Genomic DNA, 24,555 nt, shown 5'->3' on the forward strand with positions numbered 1-24,555 from the left:
AAACTGAGGCTTGTGGATGTCCCATGGCTAATAAATGTCACAGTCACATGGCTAATGAATGTCACAGTCACATGGCTAATAAATGGCAGAACTGGAACTTGAACCCAGGTTTGTGAGACTCCAAAACCCGTGTCCTCCACCTCCACCCTGTGCTGCTTCCTATGTCATGAGGACCTTTCATCTCCACATGGGTAGTTCTTGGAACCTGCAGGCAGAGCCAGGCAGGCAGACAGCAGCTGTTGTAGAGGCCAGACAGCAGGATGGCCCTGCCCACCTGGGAGGCATCAGTGACCCAGAGGACGTGTGTTGACCTCTGAGAGTCTTCTAGAGCTTTCCTCCTTTCAGTCCAGCTTCCCCTCTCCTGCTCTGTTGAACTGGATTCGATGGCACCCATGACAACACAACCACCACACCCAAAAGCTGTGCCCATTTTCTCAGCAGCACTCACACCAATTGCCCTCCCTCCTTGTAACACTTCTCCCCACAGGCCTCCGTGGTGCTCCTGGCCCTCCTCCTCCCCAAATCTGTCAGTCCCTCACCGGCCTCTCTCTCTTTCTCCTCCTCCTCCCTACATTCAGGTGCTTCCCAAAGTTCTTCCTTTCTTTTTTTCTTTTCTACATCTTCCCTGTGACAAGTTGACTTAGTTTGCCAGGGCAGCTGTAATAAAACCACATAGCCTGAATGGCTTAAACAGCAAGCATGTTTTAGACAGATATGTTACTTAAATTTCAGTGATTTCTCATCCTCATCAGAATAAAATCCAGCATCCTTAGCATGAAAGAGCCCTTGTCATCATCTGACCCCTGCCTGCCTTGGAGCCCCATCCCTCACCACTCCCAGCCTTGCATCCCTATGTTCCAGCCACACTGCTCAGCCCCATGAGCTTCCCGCCTCCCTAACTTCACAGCCAGGTCAACTGCTTCTCAGCTTTCAAAATGCTGGAAGTGTTTATCCAGGCGGGCTTTTGACATCAAATCTAGTTTTGAAATTTTCTCCTCTCTGGTTTCCTGATGGACTTGTGAGAATTAAATGAGAATGTGTCACTATCATCAGCTCAGACATTTTCTCTTCTGGAAAGCCTTATTTTATCTCCCTCCCCCTCTCTTGCTCTCTCTCTCACTCTCTCTTGCTCTCTCTCATACACAAACATTCCACATCTCCTTTCCTGTACACTCTCACAACATGCAATATATACTACCTTCATAGAGCTTAAAACATAGAACTTAAAACATTATATTGCCACTGTGTTTTGACTTTTTTATCTTTAGACTGTGAATGCATAAAAGGTATATAATCTTGGGATAGACCATGATGGAAGATAATATAAGAAAGGGAATGTATGTATATATATGTGTGTGTGTATGTGTGTAACTGGGTCACTTTGCTATACCACAGAAATTGGCACAACATTGTAAATCAACTATACTTTAATAAAAATAAATTTAAATGAAAGGCATATAAGATGTTCAGTAAAATTGTGACTAATAAGATCATTTGAGTGGGTAAGTTGGTAAGCTGTTTTGTGTGCAACTTTAAAAACATGGGAGGCCCTTTTCTCTAAAGCTTGCAGATGTGCTTGCTCACACTTGGTTCAAACCTAATAATAGTGTATTTTATCATTTGTCTTAAAATTTCTCACTTTGCCTGTGCTACCATGTGATTTTCTGAGAACACCAATGATGAATTCTCATGTACCATAGTCTAAATCCTGTAGCACTTGGGTCATGCAAGTTTACCTTTTTACTGAGTGTTCAAAATACTAATAGCAGTAATGGAAAAAAAGCAGATGCCAATTATTGATCTTTATTTTTTTTCAATTTTAGAAAGTAAATGAGGCAAAGAAAACCCAGCAAGAATATTATGAGATGGAGCTAAAAGACCTGCAAAATAGACTGGAAGGGGAGATGGCTCAATTAAATGAGGCCCATTCTAAGACTTTGGAAGAATTAGCTTGGAAGCACCATATGGCAATTGAGGCTGTCCACAGTAATGTAATTCGGGATAAGAAAAAACTGCAAATGGTGTGTAAAAATTCAACTTAGCATTGCATTCTAAATTGGTGGGGTTTCTACAGCGATCCAGCTACTGTCCTGTGATCACTCTGTAAATCTAGGTTCAAAGAGTAACATACATAAAAGTAGTTATATGCGATGTAGTTTGTTAAATTAATATGAGCCCTTTCTACTTTGTGTAAGATGTAACAGAAACACTCCCATGATCCTGAGCTGCCTTTTTGTGAGGCAGCAACATAGGTGTGCTCCTCAGGAAGCCTCAGTAGCCAAAGCACTTAACCTCCTGTAGACAGTTTTCTTTCTGGGAAGATGATTTGTTTTGTTTTGTTTTGTTTTACCATCAATCATCAAGTAATCAGCTTGCTAATAGTAATGCATAACAGACAGTAATTATATAGGAGAAAAAGCAAGGTGTCTGACAGATTGGGGCTTTACACTGAGCTCTTAGCTTATTAGCTGCTTAATCTGGGGCCAGCAATGCTATGCCTCAGGCTCCTTATTTGAGAGATGAAGAGAAGATCCATGTTATAATATCCCTGTGAGTGTTAAGTGAGATAAAGTGTTAGGAGCCCAGACATGTCTGAGCATATAGTGATAAATAAATATTAGTTATCAGTATTTTTTCTTTGGTCTTTTTAGGGCTGCACCTGAGGTATATGGAGGTTCCCAGGCTAGGGGTCCAATCAGAGCTGTATCTGCCAGCCTACGCCACAGCCACAGCAATGCCAGATCCGAGCCACCTTTGCAACCTACATTATAGCTCACAGCAATGCTGGATCCTTAACCCACTGAGTGAGGCCAGGGATCAAACCTGCGTAGTCATGGATGCTAGTCAGATTCATTTCCACTGCGCCATGATGGGAACTCCTAGTATTTTCTTACTAGTATTTCTTACTCCTAGTATTTCCACTGTGGTGATGTTGTACATTTACTTCTTTATTTAATTCTTGTAGCATTGCTATTGGTTTGATTGGTAACTCATTTTACAAAAAGGAGGGAGGTTAAACATTTGCTCAAACACATGCAATAAGTAAGAATCTGTCAGGCCTTGAATTCAGGTCTTGGATATCAAACCTGAAGGCATTTTTTAACCACCACATCATGTAGGCATGTATTAATTATGGTTGTTATACAAATAGCACTTTATAGTTTACTAAAAGCTTTCCTACGTATTCTTTATTATTTATGTCTCGGAGATTGTCATTTTTATTACAGAGATTGTGAAACAGACTTAGTAAACCTAGGTAATTTACTCAGAACCACAAACCTAATAAATAGAAGAGGTGAGATGTGAATTGAGATCTTCTGCCTCTTTGTTGTCACTTCCTTTTCTGAGAACTAGTTGAGAAAATATTCAACACCCAAACTTAATTAAAAATTCAAATGAGGAGTTCTTATCATGGCACAGCAGAAACAAATCCATCTAGGAACCATGAGGTTGCAGATTTGATCCTGGGCCTCGCTCATTGGGTTAAGGATTCAGCATTGCTGTGAGTTGTGGTGTAGGTCGCAGACATGACTCGGATCTGACATGGCTGTGGCTGTGGCTTAGGCCAGAGGCTACAGCTCGGATTGGACCCCTAGCCTGGGAACCTCCATGTTGCTGCAGGGGTGGCCCCCTCCAAAAAAAAAATTAAAATGAAAATTCCTTTTAGAATGATATTTCTATTTAAACGTACTGTTATATGTTTATATAGCTAAAGACAAAACCTTTTTTAAGTGGACCTGCACAATTTTATTTTTTTATAATGATTTTTATTTTTTCCATTATAGCTGATTTACAGTGTTCTGTCAATTTTCTACTGCACAGCATGGTGACCCAGTCACACATACGTGTATACATTCTATTTTCTCACATTATCATGCTCCATCACAAGTGACCATAGTTCCCAGCGCAATACAGCAGGATCTCATTGCTTATCCATTCCAAAGGCAATAGTTTGCATCTATTAATCCCAAATTCCCAGTCCCTCTCACTCCTTCCCCCTCCCTCTTGACAACCGCAAGTCTGTTCTCTAAGTCCATGAGTTTCTTTTCTGTGGAAAGGTTCATTTGTGCTGGATATTAGATGCCAGATATAAGTGATATCATATGGTATTTGTCTTTCTCTTTCTGATGTACTTAACTTAGCATGAGAGTCTCTAGTTCCATCCATGTTGCTGCAAATGGCATTATTTTGTTCTTTTTGATGGCTGAGTAGTATTCCTTTGTGTGTATGTACCACATCTTCCTAATCCAATCATCTGTCAATGGACGTTTAAGTTGTTTCTATATCTTGGCTATTGTGAATAGTGCTGCAGTGAACATACGGGTGCATGTGTCTTTTTCAAAGAAAGTTTTGTCCGGATGTATGCCCAAGAGTGGGATTGCTGGGTCATATGGTAGTTGTATGTCTAGTTTTCTGAGGTACCTCCTACTGTTTTCCATAGTGGTTGTACCAATTTACATTCCCATCAATAGTACTGAAGGGTTACCTTTTCTCCACACTCTCTCCACCATTTGTTATTTGCGGACTTATTAATGATGGCCTTCCTGACTGGTGTGAGGTGGTACCTCATGGTAGTTTTGATTTGCATTTCTCTAATAATCAGTGATGTTGAGCATTTTTTCATGTACTTGTTGCCATCTGTATATCTTCATTGGAGAAATGTCTGTTTAGGTCTTTTGCCCATTTTTCAATTGGGTTGTTGGCTTTTTTTTACTGTTGAGTTGTATAAGTTGTTTGTATGTTTTAGAGATTAAGCCCTTGTCAGTTTCATCATTTGAAACTATTTTCTCCTATTCTATAAGTTGTCTTTTTGGTTTTTTTGATGGTTTCTTTTGCTGTGCAAAAGTTTATCAGTTCGATTAGGTCCCATTTCTTTATTTTTGTTTTTATTTCTGTTACTTTGGGAGACTGACCTGATAAAACATTTGGAAGGTTGATATCAGAGAATATTTTGCCTATGTTCTCTTCCAGGAGTTTGATGGTATCTTGTCTTTATGTTTAAGTCTTTAAGCCATTTTGAGTTTATATTTGTGCATGGTGTGAGAATGTGTTCCAGGTTCATTGATTTACATGCGGGTATCTGGTTTTCCCAGCACCATTTGCTGAAAAGACTGTCTTTTTCCTATTTTATAGTCTTACCTCCTTTGTTGAAGATTAATTGACCATAGGTGTCTGGGTTTATTTCTATGTTCTCTATTCTGTTCCATTGGTCTGTATGTCTGCTTTGGTACCAGTCCCACACTATCTTGATTATTATAGCTTCATAATATTGCCTGAAGTCTGGGAGAGTTATGCCTTCTGCTTGGTTATTGTTCTTCAGGATTGTTTTGGCGATTCTAGGTCTTTTGTGGTCCCATATAAATTTTTGGATTGTTTGTTCTAGTTCTGTGAAAAATGTCATAGGTAATTTGATAGGGATTGCATTGAAACTGTAGATTACTTGGGTAGTATGACCATTTTCACAATATTAATTTTTCCTACCCAGGAACATGGAATATCTTTCCATTCTTTGAATCCTCTTGATGAATGTTTTATAGTTCTCAGCATATAAGCTTTCATCTTCTTGGTCAGGTTTATTCCCAGGTATTTGGTTTTTTGGGGGTGCAATTTTAAAAGGTATCGTATTTTTGTATTTCTTTTCTAATATTTCATTGCTGGTATACAGAAATAATGCGACTGACTTCTGAATGTTAATCTTATATCCTGATACTTTGCTGAATTTGTTGATCAGTTCAAGTAGTTTTTTTAGTTAAGTCCTTGGGGTTTTCTATATATAGTATCATGTTATCTGCCTACTGTGATAGTTTACCTCTTCTCTTCCAGTTTGGATACCTTTAATTTCTTTTGTTTGTCTGATTGTTGTGGCTAGGACTTCCAATACTATGTTGAATAGAAGTAGTGAGAGTGTGCATCCTTGCCTTGTTCCAGATTTTAGTGGGAAGGCTTTCAGCTTTTCACCATTGAGTGTTATATTTGCTGTGGGTTTAAAGACAAAACTTAATGATTTTATTTCTCAAAGTTGTGGTTGTTTTCTCCATGCCAGCTCACTATTCCAGGACCAGTCCCTCCAGCTTTGATTTCATGTGCGTGTGCATGCTTACCGACTCAGTTCCAGGCTTTTGTTTTTGTTTTTGTTTTGCTTTTTAGGGCTGAATAGGCATATGGAAGTTCCTAGGCTTGGAGCTATAGCTGCTGGCCTACACCACAGCTCACAGCAATGCCAGATCCTTAACCCACTGAGCAAGGCCAGAGATCAAACCCCCAGCCTCAAGGTTACTAGTCAGATTCCTTTCCACCACACCACAATGGGAACTCCTGTTCCAAGTTTTATAGTAAAGTGTTTAGTGTAACTGTAGCTTCAGTAATCTCCCCTATAGCTATTCTTCCTTATTCTTTTTTATATCTACATTCCATTTTCACCTTAGGCTCCTCTTTTCTTATTAGAATATTTAAATTGCAGGTGCCTTTTGCCTCTCTTTATCCCTTTATACTAAGCTCTAAGTGCTAGAATCAAGGCATCTTTCATCAATATAATTTTTGCCTCATTACTACACTCCTAATCATCCCCTGACCCATTAAATTTCAGTTGCTGAGTTCCTTGAAAATCTACTTTCACTGTTTACATTTCTTACAAGCTCTTGTTGGTTGCCGTGAGATAGATGACTTGAATTTGCATTATGTGAACATAGACAAAACCTCCTGTGATAGCCTCATCTCTACACTTGCCTTTTCTCAAAATCACTTATCACTTGCTCCTTCATGCTTTTCTTGCCCAGATAGCTCATGTCTGAGCCTAAGCTAAAACTAGCCTCCTTCCAAATAGTCTTTCTCCACTGTCAATTATCTTTTAAAGAACATTTAGCTAAAGATAACTTCACCATTCCTTGTTACTTAGTTACCAAAAAGGATGTGAATATACAGAGCCCATGCATAAAAGAGATAACACATCAGACCTGAAACTGCCATCCTTAGAAAACATTGTGCAAGGCTGGCCCTTGGCTGGTATCTGGAACTTGAATTTCAGGAGTGTTCCCACCATTCCCTGGTAAGAGTGGCTCACTGGGCCTAAATTATGTAGGCAAACAATATGGTTTATGCTGAACCTATACTTTCCTTATTGATCTTTGGGATTTTTGTGCATGCTAGTCAGGGGTATCGATGTGGCCAGTGCCCAATAAGAAACCTGGCGCTGAGTCCTTCATGAGCTTTCCTAGATGACAACATTTTTACACATATTGTCCCAACTTGCTGGAAAGTTCTGTGTGAGAGGACTCTTAGAAGCTTGAGCTGGGTTTCTTGCAGACTATAGTTAAGGGTAAGGCTAATTTGAAAAGCAAAGCATGAAATATGAAACAGAATAGTCTTTTTCTTGCAGTCTTTGAACTATACAATATTTGCAGTTTTGTTAATTTTTTTTCTTTCCTCTTTATGGCCACACCCTTGGCATGTGGAAGTTCCCAGGCTAGGGGTCAAATTGGATCTGCAGCTGCAGGCCTATGCCACAGCCATGGCAATACCAGATCCAAGCTGCCCTGTGACCTACACTGCCACTTGCAGCAACACCAGACCCTTAACCCACTGAGCAAGACCAGGGATGGAATCTGCATCCTCAAGGAGATTATGTCAGGTTCTTAACCCACTGAGCCACAATGGGAACTCCTGTTAATTCTTAAAAATTTCTTTTTCTTAAGGAATTGGAGGAACAATATAAAAAGGAGAAACTAAACCTGGAAGAGGATAAAAATCAGCTTCAACAAGAGCTAGAAAACCTGAAGGAAGAAATGGAAGACAAGCTGAATTCAGCCAATCAAGAGGTAAGAGTTCTTTAGGCCAATCAATCCCCTATGTTATGTCTTACTGATAGTATCTTATTTGATGACATAGTATAAGTAGGTGAGCCTCAGTGAAAGTAACATATCTAGAGTAAAAAATAATTTTAAAAAAACCTTTCTTTAATGTGCATTGATTATATCTCACCAGTTAAAATTTTACTACAAAAAATATTGGACCAAGGTGCTTTAATGGGGGAGGGCAAAACAAACAATACCATCCTCTATAGGAAAGAAAACAAAAGAGGTTTCTCTACCCTTTTGCAAAACATTGACTTTGTTTTCTCTACACTCGATCTCCATTTTTATTTATTTATTTATTTTTATTTTTTTGAATCTCCATTTTTAAAAAGGGGACTTTACTGGAGTTTCCTAGTGGTCTCGTGGCATTGTCAGTGCTGTGGCTCAGGTTCGATCCCTGGCCTGGGAACTTGTGCAAGCCAAGGGCAAGGCCAAAAAAAGGGGTTGGGGGGAGACTTTACAAGTTCTAGACAGTGACATCTAAAATAATTTTTAAATTCTATATGAAAATAGTATTATTTAGCTTGGAAAATAAAAATCTAAGAATAGGATATAATAAAATATTATGAATCAAAAATGAAGAAATCAATGAATAAAATAAATGTAAAAACAATTGAAAAGCCATAATATTTTGTCCCGTCCCTTTCTCTTTTGCCCTAGTTCTCCTGTGTCCTAGAACAATCCCTCTCTTGTCCTCTTTTCCTTCCATTCCAGTCCACCCATCATGTGCTTGTAGATCTAGTCTTCCTAAAACAAGTTCTCGTTTTGACCCATCTTCGTCTTCTCAGCTGTCCCTACCTCACTAGCCTTATCTTTCCCAGCAGTCTCTAAGTTCTGCTTTCTCATCACTCTGCTTCTGCTCACAGAAACCACACCAAAACACATGAGTGCCCCTGGGCAGGCTAATGATTTGAACTCAGTATTCTTTAGTTATCTTTAAACATTTATCCAGAGATGGTACCAAGCACAACATTTGGGTGTAATAGAAAATTAAGATTGTTATTAGTAGAAGCTCAGTCCCTCCTTGATTGTCCAAGATTGTCCACTGCACCCCCATTCTCCATTTGTGTTCCTTGTAATTCTGGTGTCCCACTGTCACTAGAAGGTAGTTTCGTGACCATCTGAGTTTCTCAAGCAGATCCCCTGGAGTTCTGCTGTCAATTGCAGGAGGGTTAAGTATTCCTTCAACCTACATATGTAATCTCACTGAGAAGAATTCTAATAAATATGTAATTGATTTTCCTTCTGGATGCATTTTCAATTATGTTTTAGCACCTCAGTAATATTATGGTGCTGCTTCAGAATGGCTCCCCAAGAATCTCTCTGACTCATCTGTCATGTGCACCTGCCTTTCCTGCAACCCAGGACATCTCCTAGCATCTCCAAAGATAATAAGCATTCTGTTTTTTGTTTCCTGCTCTTAAAGTGAAGGATGTCAACATTTCACAGTTAATTGTGATGCTTCTCATGAGTTTTATTTTGTAAATGCTCTTTATCAGGTTTAGAAAATTCTCTTGTAATTCTAGTTCCCTTAATTCAAAAAAAAAGCCCCCACAAATTGATATTGATTTTTCTGCATCTACTGGAATCATACCCATTTTTCTTTAATTTATTAGTATGGTACTTATGTTAATCAATTTTATAATTTTAAGTCAACCTCAGAGTTCTAGAATAAGTCCTCATCAGTCATAACAGATTATATATATAATTTATATCTTTTTTTTTTTTTTTCGTTTTTAGGGTTGCACCCATGGCATATGGAAATTTCAAGGCTAGGGGTCGAATTGCAGCTGAAGCTGCAGGCCTACACCACAGCCACAGCAACACCAGATTTGAGCTGCATCTGCAACCTACACTGTAACTCAGATCCTCAACCTTAGCAATGCCAGTTCCTTAACCCACTGAGCAGAATCAGGAATTGAACCCACATCCTCATGGACACTAGTTGGGTTTGTTACCACTGAGCCACAATGGGAACTGTGTATCTTTTTATACTGAACTAGATTCAGTTTTTCTCATGTGCATTTTAGAATATTTGAGCCTAGGCTTGAATAAGATTGCTTTGTACTTTTCCTCTTTTATATCATCCTTTTCTGGTTTTGGAATCAAGGAATTCTCCTAACCTCATAAAATGAAGTAGGACTTATGTCATTTTCTGTTTTCTTGAAGAGCTGTATGAGACTGACATGCTTTTTTAACCTTAATTGCATCATGGTATGTATGAAAACAATTTTTGAAACTTGTTAAGGCTAATAATGTATGAGAAAAACTTAATGTCCTGAGTGCATCCTCTTGTTTAATGCAGTGTAGTCTGTATTCTGTCCCATTAAATCAAGATTTTTAAGATATCTTCTTCAACTCTTCTATATTCCTTTTGACTTTTATCTTCTTAATTTATCAGTTCCTAAAAATTGATACTATGATAGTGGACTTGCTTGTTTCTCCTCACATTCTGTCAATTTTTGCTTTATATATTTAGAGACTTAGCTGTATGCATACAAATATAAAATTGTTTTAGCTACTTAATCATATTTTTTGGCTCAGCCTGTGTTATTTGATATTGTATAAGTACCTTTCTTCTAATTTGGTATGACTGGTACATCTTTCTTTCATTCAGTGACTTTCCATTTTTCTGCTTCCTTGTGTTTACATGTGCCTCTTGCCAACTACCTATAGTCGCATTTAAAAAAAAAATCTAGTCAGAAGTTCTGCCTTTTAAATAAGGACTATTCTGCTTATATTTAATAGATGGAAAATAGATACATCTCTGGAAAGACAAGAGGAAAGAGGGCATAGTTCATAAAAACTGAAAGCAGTTGTTTTAGAAAAAATTAAAGAATGTACTATCTTCATAACTTGTTAGATTTCATACCCTTGTAAGTGAAATAGCCTAAAAATATAAATAGTTCAACTATGGATTTAGATGATAAATTTATGAATGCCAGAATCATAATAGGATATTAAGGAAAGCTAATGAGTTTAAAATCCCAGGTGAAGGATAACCCTATTATCCTATTTATTTGGGATTACCTTTGAAGACAGAATACTAGCTGAATCATCAATAAATCTGGCCATTATGGCCTTTTTAATGTTCTTATAATATTTAAGTTGTAGATTTTCTTCTAGAAGTAGGCTTTTTAAGTGTATATGTTTTTTCAATATTTTACTAAAGTGAAAATAATTTGGATTTATTATAAAGTGTTATTATAGTTGTTATGCTGCTTGACACATGGTGAGAGATCAGTAAATATTTGGCATAAATCATAGCAATATTTTTTGGATCTGTGTCCTAAGGCAAAAGAAATAAAACAAAAATAAACAAGTGGGGAATTCCTGTTGTGACTGCAGAAACAAACCTGACTAGTATCCAGGAAGATGCAGGTTCAATCCCTGGCCTTGCACAGTGGGTTAAGGATCCAACATTGCCCCAAGCTGTGGTGTAGGTTGCAGATGCGGCTGGGATCAGCCATTGCTGTGGCTGTGGTGTAGGCCAGCAGCTGTAGCTCTGATTCATCCCCTCACCTGGGAAATTCCATATGCTGCTGGTGTGGCCCTAAAGGGGGGGGGGCAAGTAGAACCTGATTTAAATTAAAGGCTTTTGTACAGCAAAAAAACCATCAACAAAAAAAAGAAAGCCTACTGAATGGGGGAAAATGTTTGCAAATGATATGACTGATAAGAAGCTAATATCCAAAATATATAAACAGCTCATATAACTTAATATTGAAAAAAAATAGCCCAATCAAAAAATGAGAAGGCCTAAAAAGACATTTTTCCAAAGATGACATACAGATGGCTAACAGGTACATGAAAAGATGTTCAGAATCACCAATTATTAGAGAAATAAAAAAATCAAAAACAAGATCTCACCTCTCATTTGTCAGAATGGCTATAGTCAAAAGATCTACAAATAGGAGTTCCTGTCACGGCTCAGTGGTTAACGAACCCGACTGGTATCCATGAAGACATGGGTTCAATCCCAGGTGTTGCTAAGTGGGTTAAGGATCTTGCATTGCCGTGAGCTGTGGTGTAGGTCACAGACGCAGTCAGATCTGGGGTTGCTGTGGCTGTGGTGTAGGCCAGCAGCTGCAGCTCTGCTAGACCCCTGGCCTGAGAACCTCTATGTGCTGCGGGTATCGCCCTAAAAAGACAAAAGAAAAAAAAAAAAGGTCTGCAAATAACAAATGTTGGTCATGATGCGGATGTGGAGAAAAGGGAACCCCTTAACCCCTTTACAGTGTTGATGGGAATGTAAACTGGTAGAGCCAATGTAGAACACAGTATGGAGGTACATCAAACAACTAAATATAGAACTACCATATTATTCAGGAGTTCCCATCATGGTGTATCGGAAATGATTCCAACTAGGAACCATGAGGTTGCGGGTTCAATCCCTGGCCTTGCTCAGTGGGTTGAGGATCTGGCGTTGCTATGAGCTATGGTGTAGGTTGCAAAGGCGGCTCGGATCTGGCATTTCTGTGGCTATGGCATAGTCTGACAGCTGTAGCTCCTATTAGACCCCTAGCCTGGGGACCTCCGTATGCTGTTGGATGTGCCCCCCCCCAAAAAAAAGAACTACCATATGATTCATCAACTCCACTCCTGAGTATATAGCCAAAGAAAACAAAGACATTAATTCAAAACAATACATGCACCCCAATGTTCATTGCAGCAGTATTTATAGTAGCCAAGATATGGAAGCAACGTAGGTGTCCATCTACAGGTGAATAGATAAAGATGTGGTGTGTATGTGTGTGTGTGCGTATATAGAGAAATAAAAAATCAAAAACAAGATCTCACATATATGCAGAATACATATATACACATATACAACAGTGGAATATTAGCCATAAAAAAGAATAAAATTCTGCCATTTGCAACAATGTGGATGGACACAGAGAACTTTATGCTTAGTGCAATAAGTCAGAAAAAGACAAAATGCTCTTATGTGGAATCTAAAAAGAGAAAAACTACAGAAATAGACTCACAGATACAGAGAACAAACTAGTGGTCATCACTGGGGTGGGGGGAACAGATAGGGCTGTGGAATTAAGTTACAAACCAGGAGTTCCCATTGTGGCTCAGCGGAAATGAATCTGACTAAGCTTCTGTGGGGACGCAGGTTTAATCCCTGGCCTCACTGAGTGGGTTTAGAATCCGGCGTTGCTATGAGCTGTGGTGTAGGTTGCAGACACGGCTCAGATATGGGGTTGCTATGGCTGTGGTGTAGGCTGGCAGCTACAGCTCCATTTCAACCCTTAGCCTGGGAACTCCATATGCTGTGGGTGCCACCCTGAAAAAACAAGAAAAGAGTTACAAACTACTATATATACAATGCATAAGCTACAAGGATGTATTGTGCAGCATGAAGAAATACAGCCATTATTTTGTAATAACTTTAAAATGGAGTAGTCTATAAAACTATAGAATCACTATGTTGTATACCTGAAATTAATATTGTAAATCAACTATATTTCAATAAAAATATATTTTTAAATAAAATAACATTTATAGGACTTGACATGGTGAGTGGTAGAATGTGACTCAGGTATCTAGCTGAGGTATTTGAACAGACAGTGGTGTCTCTGTTGGAAGAAAAGAATTACAGGGGAAATTCCCTGGAATTGGCAAGACATTGAACTGTTTGAATATGCTGACTTTGAGGTGGCTGTAAAGACATCTAGGCTGGAACTAAGGAGAGTGGACAGGCTTGGAGCTAATGATCAGGCCTTCTTGAAGCCACTGAAGTAGAAGAGCTTACCTAAGCGAAGCCGATGCGAAGATTGCTGGTAACAAGAGGAGCACCAATGTTGAGTTGACAGAGCCAGGGAAAGAGACTGAACAGGAGAAATCAGAAGCCCCATCACCGGGATTAATGGATATCAGAAAACCATAAAAGCAGATGCTCACTAGAGAGTGGAAGTGCCTCACAGTGTCAACGGTGACTAGAGTGAGAGCATGAGGCCCCAAAAGGCTGTACCGTCAAGGGTTCTCTGAGGACCTGTCTGTAATTTCAGTAGAAAAGTAGGACAGAAGCTGGAGTTAATGGGTGTGATCTGAATCATAGTGGATGACAATACTTTTTAAAGACTGTGTAAATGGAAGAGAGGAGGAAAATGAAGTTAGATTTCTTCTTCGACTTTGTTCCAAAAAAGCTCCAGATGGGCCAAGCATGGAAATGTAATATCAAATCATGAATGTAAATAAAATAGGAAGATACAAGTGACAAAAATACAAGGACAAAGAAGCCTTTTGAAATATGATAGCAGTGTCATGAATTAAAAACAATATTTTTATGGCGAAAGCTAAATCGTGAGAGAGGAAGAACTGGGGGGTGGAATAAGTGATCGACAAATTGTGTAAGTTAACAAAATTTAACATTGTAAGAGTGTATACAAAAGAGTAAGGAAAATACAGGCACCCTAATTTTTTTTAATGGACTAAAGAAAAAACATGAAAAACAATTTTATTATCACTGTAATTAAGAAACTGGAAATGAAATCTGTGAGATGCCATTTCATTACCATAGAATTAGCAATGATAAAATATTAAGTGAGATCATGTATTGATAAGGACAAATAAATAAGCCCTCAAAAGCTGCTGATGGGACTATAAAATCATACAATTTTACTGGAAAGGAACTTAGCTGCACATATAAGGGCCTTAAAGATGGGAATATACATTTAAATGTATTTAACCTAAGCAAGGACTTAAAGATTATTGATAAAATTTTAGCACTGTTTAGCGCTATTATAGTAGAGGATGTTTGATAAAACTTACAAAATGGTGGTAAGTGATTAACAGGGGTTTGCCCCAAAAATAAACGAGGAAAGCTTATGCAAAGGCCCTGAGGCATGAGAAGATTTTCAGAACTGGAGAGATACCAGTATAGATGGAGTGCTTCCAATAATAATTAATATTTATTCGGTTCTTACTATGTCCTAGGATTGTTTTATATAGTCGCTCCTTTATACTGTTTGTTCCTTTAATTCTCACAATAACCCTATGCAGTAGATATTAATTACTAATCACAAAAAGTTATGTAACTGGCCCGTGTCACACAGTAATTGGGTAAAGCCAGAGTTCCAATCCTGGTGGTGAGATTTCAGAACTCAATTCTTCTTTTTTTTTTTTTTTTTTTCCTTTTTCTTTGTATGGCCACACCTGTGGCATATGGAAATTCCCAGGCAGGGGTTGAATCAGAGCTGCAGTTGCTGGCCTCTGCCACAGCCACAGCAATGTGGGATCCGAGTCACATCTGCAACCTACAGCACAGCTTGTGGCAACGCCAGATCCTTCACCTGCTGAGCAAGGCCGGGGATTGAACTTGCATCTTCATGGACCCTGTGTAAGGTTCTTTTTTTTTTTATTTTTTTTATTTTTTTTATTTTCCCACTGTACAGCAAGGGGGTCAGGTTATCCTTACATGTATACATTACAATTACAGTTTTTCCCCCACCCTTTCTTCTGTTGTAACATGAGTATCTAGACATAGTTCTCAATGCTATATATAGGTTCTTAACCTGCTGAGCCACAACAGGAACTCCAGAACTCAGTTCTTAACCCAGTGCCTCTCTTCTTCCCAATGGGGATAAGACCAAAGAAGAGTGTTGCCAAGCCAAAGCTGGAGAGTTAGGCAGGAGCTATCCCAACAATCTTGTAAGCCCCTTGAAAGATTTTGGATATTATCCTAAAGGAAATGGAAGGGATTTGGAAGATACTAAGTATAAATGTGTGGATGCTGGTGTCGGGGTGGGGCTTACACTCATGTTCATGTTTTTAATTATAGCAAATTGACTTTGCTGTTTCAAGGAGAATGGGTTAGAGGAGAACAAATGTGGATAGATGCTCCAGGGGAGGTGGTTTCTACTTACTGTAATTTCCTCAGTGTGCACATTATCAAGAAGAATGTGATATTGATCTCTGTGACACATGACAGAAATCCCAGCACTTGAAACCAGATTTTCGGCTAAGTTTAGTACTCTTGACACTGCTACAGTTGCTTTTCTCTCATTTATTTATTCACTGCTGCAAAATACATTCGTGGCAAGCCAGATCAACTCAAAAAGTAGAGAAGATAAAAATAAGCTATATAGACCAGGGAAATGTGACATAAATACAGTGACAGAGAAAATTGTAAAACATTGTAAATGACTTATATACAAATATGCTAGTAAATTTTAAAACTTAGAGAAAACTGATGTCTTTGAATGAAACTTTAAATTTCTAAAAAGACTCAAAGTAGTTGAACAGCCTGACCAAACCAGTTATAGCCATTAAAGAAACCAAGTAGTCCAACATCTGGAGAGGCACTAGATCCAGAGGATTTTAACGAATGGATTTCACTAAAATTTCAAAATACAAGTGTTAGCTATGAAAACATTTCAGAGCCCAGAAAAAATGGAAGCTCCCAGCTCATTTTATGAGATTGGCACCACTTAAAGGATACTAAGATAAAATGCTGTCCTCACCAGAATTGTTTGGCATGTACACATATCTGCATGGAAAGGAGACAGGAAGTTGGGAGCAGGGGTTGCAGGTCAGGGCGGTGGGGTGGACTGAAGAAGGAATTTCAGTTTTCTTTGTGATGTGTGTATTTGCAGTGAGAAATATTCAGGTATTATTTTTTAATTACCAGTTGTCATTTCTGTAGAGTTTTGATAGGCTTGACTGTTTTACAAAAATGAGAGGTTTTTTGTTTTTTTTTGTTTGTTTGTTTGTTTTTACTTCATAGCATTTTTCTAGATAATTTAAAGCATTTCATTATTGACTTTAGTTTTCACTACTTGAGGGTATGAATCTGCTTAATCAACAAGTTGTCTATTAGCTCCTAATTCCCAGAGTGAGTGTATAAATTCAACTCTTAAAAATTTTGTAACATCGATTTTGTACGGAAACACAGAAATCACAACTTATCCTAATTTAAGACACAGTTACCAGCTTATCAATATTAACTTAAATCTGTCACTTTTGTAAATAGATGGAGAACAGGGCACAAATGAAATAGAAGGGATTCAATTTTAAAGAGCTGTGTATAATATTTAGATAATATTTTTATCTAAAAAATACATTTTCCTCAATCTTGGATGTAATCTTTATCTTACATCAATTCCTTATTATAGGTGTTTGATTATATAGAACTAGAAATTCACAGGAGCTTGAGGTATCCATTTATTCACAGGGTTGTCGTGACAAAGGGAAATCATGAATATGGAGGTCTTTTGAAAAAAAAAAAAAAAGCCTGTTATGATTGCGTGCTTCTTCCAGATTCATCAAGGAAGATCCATCAGTAAAATTATATCTAAAGTATATAAGAAAACAAACATGACTGTTTTGCTAGTCAATTACAGTAGGTGTACTAAAAATACTGTATTTACTTGCAGATTGGCCGCCTCCAAGATATAGTAAGCAAAAGTGAACAAGGTCTTGGTTCTGCAGAAGGACTCATTGCTAGTCTTCAGGACTCCCAAGACAGGCTTCAAAATGAGCTGGAGTTGACTAAAGGCAGGCTGAGGGAGACCAAGGATGCTCTGTTAAATGTTGAGGTAATGTCATTATCCTGCTCTAATCTAAATATCAGCAAGGTAAAAATATAATTGAGTTAATCTGCTTAAAGTTTATGATAAACATCACATTATATATAATTAGTGTATTGTTTCCTAGGACTGCCATAACAAAGTACTAAGGTGGCCTCAAACCAACAGGAATTATTCTTTCATCTCACCAGTCTGAAGATTAAAGTTCAAAATCAAAGTTTTATCAGGGCCATTCTCCCTTTTAAGCCTCTAAGGGAAGTCGTTCCTTGCCTTTTCCAGCTCCCGGTAGCCCCAGACTTTCCTTGGCTTGCGGCAGCACAACTTCAATCTCTTCCTGTATCCTCACGTCTTATACAGATACCAGTCATATTGGATTAAGGGCTTACCCTACTCCAGCATAACCCCGCCTTAACTAATTACATCTGCCTCCCGACCCTATTGCCAAATAACATCATATTCTGAGGAACTGGGGTGTTAGGACTTCTATGTATCTTTTTAGAGACACAGTTTAACCCATAACAATTAGTAGTATGGACAATTAATTTCCTAGTAAGAGTTCAAACTCTCGTGTATAGCAACTGAGTGATTCTCTATGACCTATAGATTTCAGAAAGGATCTGTCTCTCCCCTTCAAGCAGAGCAAGTATTTAGACTGCCTTAGAAGATAGAGAAATGAATCCATACAACTAGGGGGATAGTAGCCAGAGATTTATTTTTTCTTTCAGAGAGATGATTTAGTGTGGGCTCTGAAGTAGGCTAGTTGGGTGTGAATTCTGGACCACCACTTAGGGTTTAACTTTGGTAAAGTTATTTATGCTAAGCCTTAATTCTCTCATCCACACAATGCTGTAGGGATGGGGGATAATAATACACTTTATGCTATTGTCATAATTGAATGAGGTAAACCATTACAGCACAGTGCTTAGCAGAATAGTAAGCACTCAGTAAATGTTGCCTTTTATTAGTATGATTGCAAATTTTTTACGCTTAGAATTGGATTCAGCTTCATCTTTTAAGGTCTTTGCACATATTTACATTGTTCTTCTGTCAAATATTAGAACATTATAAAAATTGTAAGCAAAACCTTATCAACTGTTCATTTTCTGTTCTGCTGGACAACTTTAATTGAGAAAATATAGGTGTTATATCCTGGTTTACCATTAACTCGGGTAAGCTCCTTAAGAGCAAGCATTTTCTTACCTCTTTCCCCATCCCAAAAATGTCTAATGCTTTGCATTCAGTAAAAGAAATACTTTAAAGTGATTCTGCTCCTTTTAATGTGCTGTCTTTGGTAGAGAAAAATAATTTCTAGAGGCAGAGTACTTAGTGAAAATGACAGTTGGCTAAGATTGCCAAATTGGAGTTTTAGTATTTTCTGCTTAATAGACAGCTCAACAAGGTAGGGTGGCATTTCAGCACTGACTTGCTGCTTTCCCATTAACCTGGATATGCCTCTCAACAATGCTGCAACACAGGCTCTGAGCAAGTGGCTCAGAAAGGGTCACTATGATAATAGAAGGATGGACCATCATCTGTTCCTTTTCTTTGGTACCCTAAGAGCAGCTGTGCTGATAGTAGGGATCAGTGATTGCCAGTGTTGTTCAAACAGGTCACGTCCAGCCCTAAGCTCTAGAAAACCTCTTGATTTATGCTACTTTACAGAGATTTCATATGATATATGATATATGTGGAATATATATGATACATTTGTCATACTGTAAGACTAAATCCACGGACCACTGGTTTGAAGTGACATAATAAAAATAATCGGAAGACTAAATTTCTCATGATTAGTTTAATCATGTCAGAGAGGTACAACTGTAATATTTAAGCTTTGAATATATAGCATACTTTTGATATGCATTATGAATACATTTAAATAACATCTGCTTATGTAATGTATATACATGTGAAGATAATTGAATTGTCACATACCCATGACAAGGAAAGTCTAGTTAAGATTATTAATTTAATGCTGACTTTAAACTATTTAAAATAATGTAAACTTATAAGCCTTGATAAAAAATAGTTTGCACAAGAACATTTAAAATATAAAATGGCATACCATAATTTTATTGTCAGAAAACCTCGAATAATTTTCATAGATGGCAGTATCAATTATTGTGCTGAGAGAATGTAAAAGTTTTAATCCAGACACTCTCCTTATTTGAAATAAGCAACGGTGAGTTTGCTTTTGAAGACCCGTCTTCATTGAAAAGTTTTTACTCTTCAGGGTGAGCTAGAACAAGAAAGGCAACAGCATGAAGAAATACTTGCTGCCATGAAAGAAGAAGAGAAGCTCAGAGTGGACAAAATGGCTCATGACTTAGAGATAAAATGGACTGAAAATCTTAGGTACATTCTTTACTCTGTAATGTAATCATATCTATATAGTTGTGCAAAAAGTGATTTTCTGTTATATGGCTTATATTGTCTATTGTTGAAGATGTAGTTCCAGCAATTTTAATGTATTTTTGCCATGCTTAAATGCACAGAAATTGGAATTCTTTTTTTCCTGCTTAAATACAGATTACTTTTGATGTCATGTCCTTGGCTATAACATAGGCAGAGTACTAACCTGAACTCAGAGGACTTACTGTTCTAGTACCTATTCTGCCATTGGTAAATTGATAAGGCAATGATTTTGGGTAAGTTACCAATTTACCTTGTGGTCCTTACCTATGAAATAATCACCTCTTATTCCTAGTTGACTTTTGAGGAGGATTAATTAAATACTTAGAAAACCTGCAAACAACTATACTACAGTTATTAAGAGGAACAATTCTCTTTACAAATTAAATGCATTTGCTTTACTTTAGACAAGAGTGTTCTAAACTTCGCGAAGAGTTAAGGCTTCAACATGAAGAGGATAAAAAGTCAGCAATGTCTCAACTTTTGCAGTTAAAAGAGCGAGAGAAAAATGCAGCCAAGGATTCATGGCAGAAGAAAGTAGAAGATCTCTTAAACCAGGTATTTAATACCCTGTGTATTATAAAGGTTCTTTTTCCTTGACATTCTCTAGAGAAATATAAAATACTGTGTTAATTCACTGCATTTTGTTATTTTCATAGGGCATACTTAAAATTTTAGATGCATAAAATCAAGGAGGCATATTCTTAAACTTATGAAACAGTATACTAAATAATTTTGTTACATCTGCTGTCCTAGAGACTGAAAAGCACACGTTTTTTATTTAATATTTGAACAGAACATAGTAGAGATTTTTAAATGGAAAAGTTACTTATTTTTTGGAAGTATAACATCTTTTTTTCAAGCCATTAAATACCATTTAGGCAATGGAAGGTAAAATGTATTAAATGTTATCCTGATTTCCTGAAACCACTTACCAGAAGTGAGCAATTTACTTCTTTCTCACCAACAGGATGTTGTTGCCTGTTGTGTTTGAAAATGACATAAATGGAAGGTAGTGGTACTTCTTCTGTATTATGTCAGCATTATTTCCAGAGCATTTGTTAACTGTAATTAAAAGAATTTGCACATTTTCACTCACACAACTTCTCAGTTTCTGAATTCTTAATATTCTCCTGCAAAGCTAGTAATTAAGTAGGACTTAATGAGTCACCAGTTGATAAGCAAGTCCAGGACTTGGACAAGAAGCAGCTCAATAATTTAATGTCAGAAATCCTCTATTATCTTTATTTCGTGATCATGACGAATTTCAAAATAAACAGGATGAGCTTTCTGTAAGCTTATTTATTATACAGGAACATGCATGTCGTGTCTTTCAAGAGTGCTTTGAGTCTGCCAGTTTGTGACTAGTATTTCCTAATAACTTATCATGTTACTCTGAAAAGGGGCGTGTATATACATGAATATTTATGAGCTTTTGCAAATAAATTTGAAAGCTTTGAAACTCAGACAAAAAATGAGAAAACACTAACTCTCACTAGAAAATAGTTAACCTTGATAGCATTGTTTATTAGTTACCTTCTGTATACTTATTTTATATTCCTATTTAGGGATCTAGAAGTATCAATTTTACTGGATAGAGTGGTACTACTTCTCTATGATGTTCTGTACTTAGGAAGATTTAATTAGTTAAATTGTCTGATAAAAATAAAATCATCCTGAAAAGTCAGCCTTGTTTTTCAGTCATGAAGTATTATGGACATAGACATTTTCTGGCTGAATTTGGCACTGTAAAGAGGGCCCACCCCTTCTCCCACCTGTTTTCTATCACATTATTTTATTCATTATTCATTTTGATCATTATTCATCTCCCTTGTATTAAATTGTCCCATTTCATCCATGCTTCTCTGATTTCCTGGTATTCTTTTCTTTTTTGGATGTCTATTTGGATGTTCATTCCTGAAGGGACATAATGCTTTCCATCTTGTTCTAGTTCTGTGTATTATAAAGTAATTTATTACATGTGACTCCAGTTTATTCTAGCCTTACAGGAAGAATTTTACAATCAGTTTTCAAAGCAGATTAAACATAAAGATAAGCAAAAGTTAATTCCCTCCAAAGAGTAAACTGTTCTGTGCTGCTTCAGGCCACCAGACCATTTCCCAAATTATAGTATCTTCCTTTCTCCCCACTCTAAAGTATGCAGGGCATACGCTCTACCATAGAGAGACTGGCACCTGGCTTTTGCATTCCAAGATTGTCTGTACCTGAAGAAAGTTAAGAAAACAACCGAACAAAGGATTTCACATGAAAGTGAGAGTGGGTATTATATTAGAGGTTTTGCTCTTGGAGACATACGAGATGAAAATTCTAGCAGGACCCACAGAACCTTTAATGGAACTTGTTCTGGACAGAAAACTCATCTTGGCCCTCTGGCTCTTGTTCTCTTGATTCTTTCAGATGGTTTCCTAGAGCTCGTGCTCTGACCTGCTCCACGCTTTCTACCTGACTCCTGCTCAGCTCTGCTACAGCCACTTCACTCCGCTCACCCCAGCCCTGCCCACACCCCTCCACACGTAGGGAAGGCAGACCTGGCTGGGGTTTGGACATTAAGGGACTGAGAGTGGGGAATAGAATTGGAACAGCTAGGGCTTAGGCAGAAGCATGTGCTTTGAAAGATTTCAAAGGATCTGTGTTTTCATGTGTTTTAACTATTTCTGAGTGAACTGAACCCAAGTCTGTTTTTGTGCCTTAGCTTATACATGTGTTTCATCTTACTTAGAGCAAAGAAGAAATAAAATAATTTGTCTTTCACATGAATTTAAACTCTCAAGGGTTAAATTTGATTTTAACTAATCCTTATGGCCTACATATCAGACAACGGTCATAGAAAAGCTTAAGAATTTCACTTTTCTTTATCAGATGTTTCTTACTTTATGAAAACTTCAAAAGCTATTATTTTCATTGTGTGCTCCAATCAGAGTCTAATTTTATATATTTTAGTTTTCTTTTTATACTGCATTCTTTTTTTCCTATCCAATGATTACACTTTAGTCCAAAACTAATTCTGTTTTCTGGGCTAAGTGGTATATACACTTGAGTTCCTTTAAGGCAAAAGAACTGTGTTCTTATTCTTTAACTCTATCTAAAGAAAAATGACTCTATAATTCTTGTGGAATCATATTTTCTATTTGTGATCCTAAACTGTCATCATCTATTTCTTTATTTTCATCTTTTTCAAGGCATATTTTGTTTTGGGTCTAGTATGACTTTGTATTCTAATAGTCGTCATTCAGATCAGTGGACTGATAAATTTGAGAGACACACAGATCATTCAGACAAAGAATTAGGGAATTTTATAGTTTACGTCTGACTCTAATTTGAATTTTCTCCAATGCCATTTATGGTTATGTGGTTATGGTGATATATATGACACAGTGTTTATTTTCCACATGGTTGCAGTCTAATAGGGGAAAGATCTGTGTACCTACAGAAAAGTCACTGTGCAGTAAGTGACTGGGCACATGCTCTGGACAGTTGGTACTGTGGGAGTACTGGGGTAGGAGCTCCACCAGCTCACAAAGCTGAGCGTGTGTGTGCCTTTTCAATTCTGGATTCAGGTTTGTCCTGGCAGTAGGTTGCAATCATCCACGGTGGAAGCATTTACACCACAGATGCAGCAAATGCTACAAATCCGGGCTTTGTTCTTCAGAGAGGTATTAAACATTTACCAACATGCCACTGGGTAGCTGAATAGGAATATAGGTCTAGGGTAGAGAAAGATAATATAGCCAATGTAATTGGGAAGATTTCATTAAGGAGGTCACTGTTGGTGTGATGTTTGAATAGGGTGAAGTATGAACACAAATATTTTTATTCATTTACCAAACATTTTCATATCCTCTTATTTCCTGGACACTATGAGAAATACAGAAAAATAAGAGGACGGTGGGGGAGAGAGACTGTGAAAAACTTTGGCTTAGGAGTTCAACCGTTTACTCCGTAAGGTTTATGGGTAGAGGAATAACATGCTGAAAGTTGTATTTTAGAAAGTATAATACGGCTGTGCTATTGAAGCAAGGGTGAAAATCTAAATTACCATGTCTGAAACAGGACACTTGAATACATACCATGCACTCCTCAATAACCTCAGCCTAAGCCAGACTGCTCCTCCTACACACTGTCATCCGTTACTGTTCAGCTATCTCTACCTCCTCTTTCTCACACTGTACAGCCAACCCGTCACCATTCCCCACTGTTCTGCCTTCAGAGTGCATCCAGGGTCTTGCACCACTTCCTCCACTCTACCACCCTAGTCCAAGCCATTTGTAGTTCTCTTCTGCACCTGGGACCTACATTTGGTCTCCCTGCTCTTCCTCTTGCCCGCCTACAAATTATTTTCCAACCAGCCAAAGTGATGATCTTAAAATATTAAGCTGGATCATGTTATTCTTCTGCTTCAAATCCACCAGTGGCTCCCCAACACCTTTAGAATACAATCCACACTCTTACTATGGCCTGCGGTAGCCTTGTGATTTGACCTCTGGCTGCATTGCCAGTGTCATCTTCTGTCACTTTCCCCCTTCTGTCCAAGCCATATGGGGCTACTGGGAGTTTCTGGACCACACACACCAAGCATAATCCATGTCAGGGCCTCTGCATCTGCCAGTCCCTCCACATGGAATCTGGTCTTCCCAAATCTACATGGCTTCTTCTTTCACTTTGTTCAATTCTCTGTCAAATCTTAACTCTTCAACTAGATCTTCCTTGACCACTTTCTCTAAAAGAGCACTCTCGAT

General features: G+C 37.8%; 1 protein-coding gene across 6 annotated transcripts in view; it reads left to right on the plus strand.

Annotated features, from left to right (window-relative positions):
• FAM184A (family with sequence similarity 184 member A) overlaps positions 1-24,555 on the plus strand; it is a 109,241-nt gene that overhangs the window by 47,249 nt on the left and 37,437 nt on the right. For all 6 annotated transcript variants that reach the window (XM_021088987.2, XM_085016432.1, XM_021089003.2 and 3 more), the window contains 5 exons: positions 1,824-2,021; positions 7,692-7,814; positions 17,234-17,395; positions 19,620-19,741; positions 20,206-20,356. In XM_021088987.2, coding sequence (XP_020944646.1) covers positions 1,824-2,021; positions 7,692-7,814; positions 17,234-17,395; positions 19,620-19,741; positions 20,206-20,356 — 756 coding nt within the window. The remainder of the gene's footprint in view (positions 1-1,823; positions 2,022-7,691; positions 7,815-17,233; positions 17,396-19,619; positions 19,742-20,205; positions 20,357-24,555) is intronic.

Source organism: Sus scrofa, chromosome 1 (genome assembly GCF_054392235.1).
Source record: "Sus scrofa isolate SSC_HxYL_T2T_F1_AM1 chromosome 1, Sscrofa_HxYL_maternal_Yorkshire_Landrace_v2.0, whole genome shotgun sequence".
Lineage (NCBI taxonomy): Eukaryota > Metazoa > Chordata > Mammalia > Artiodactyla > Suidae > Sus > Sus scrofa.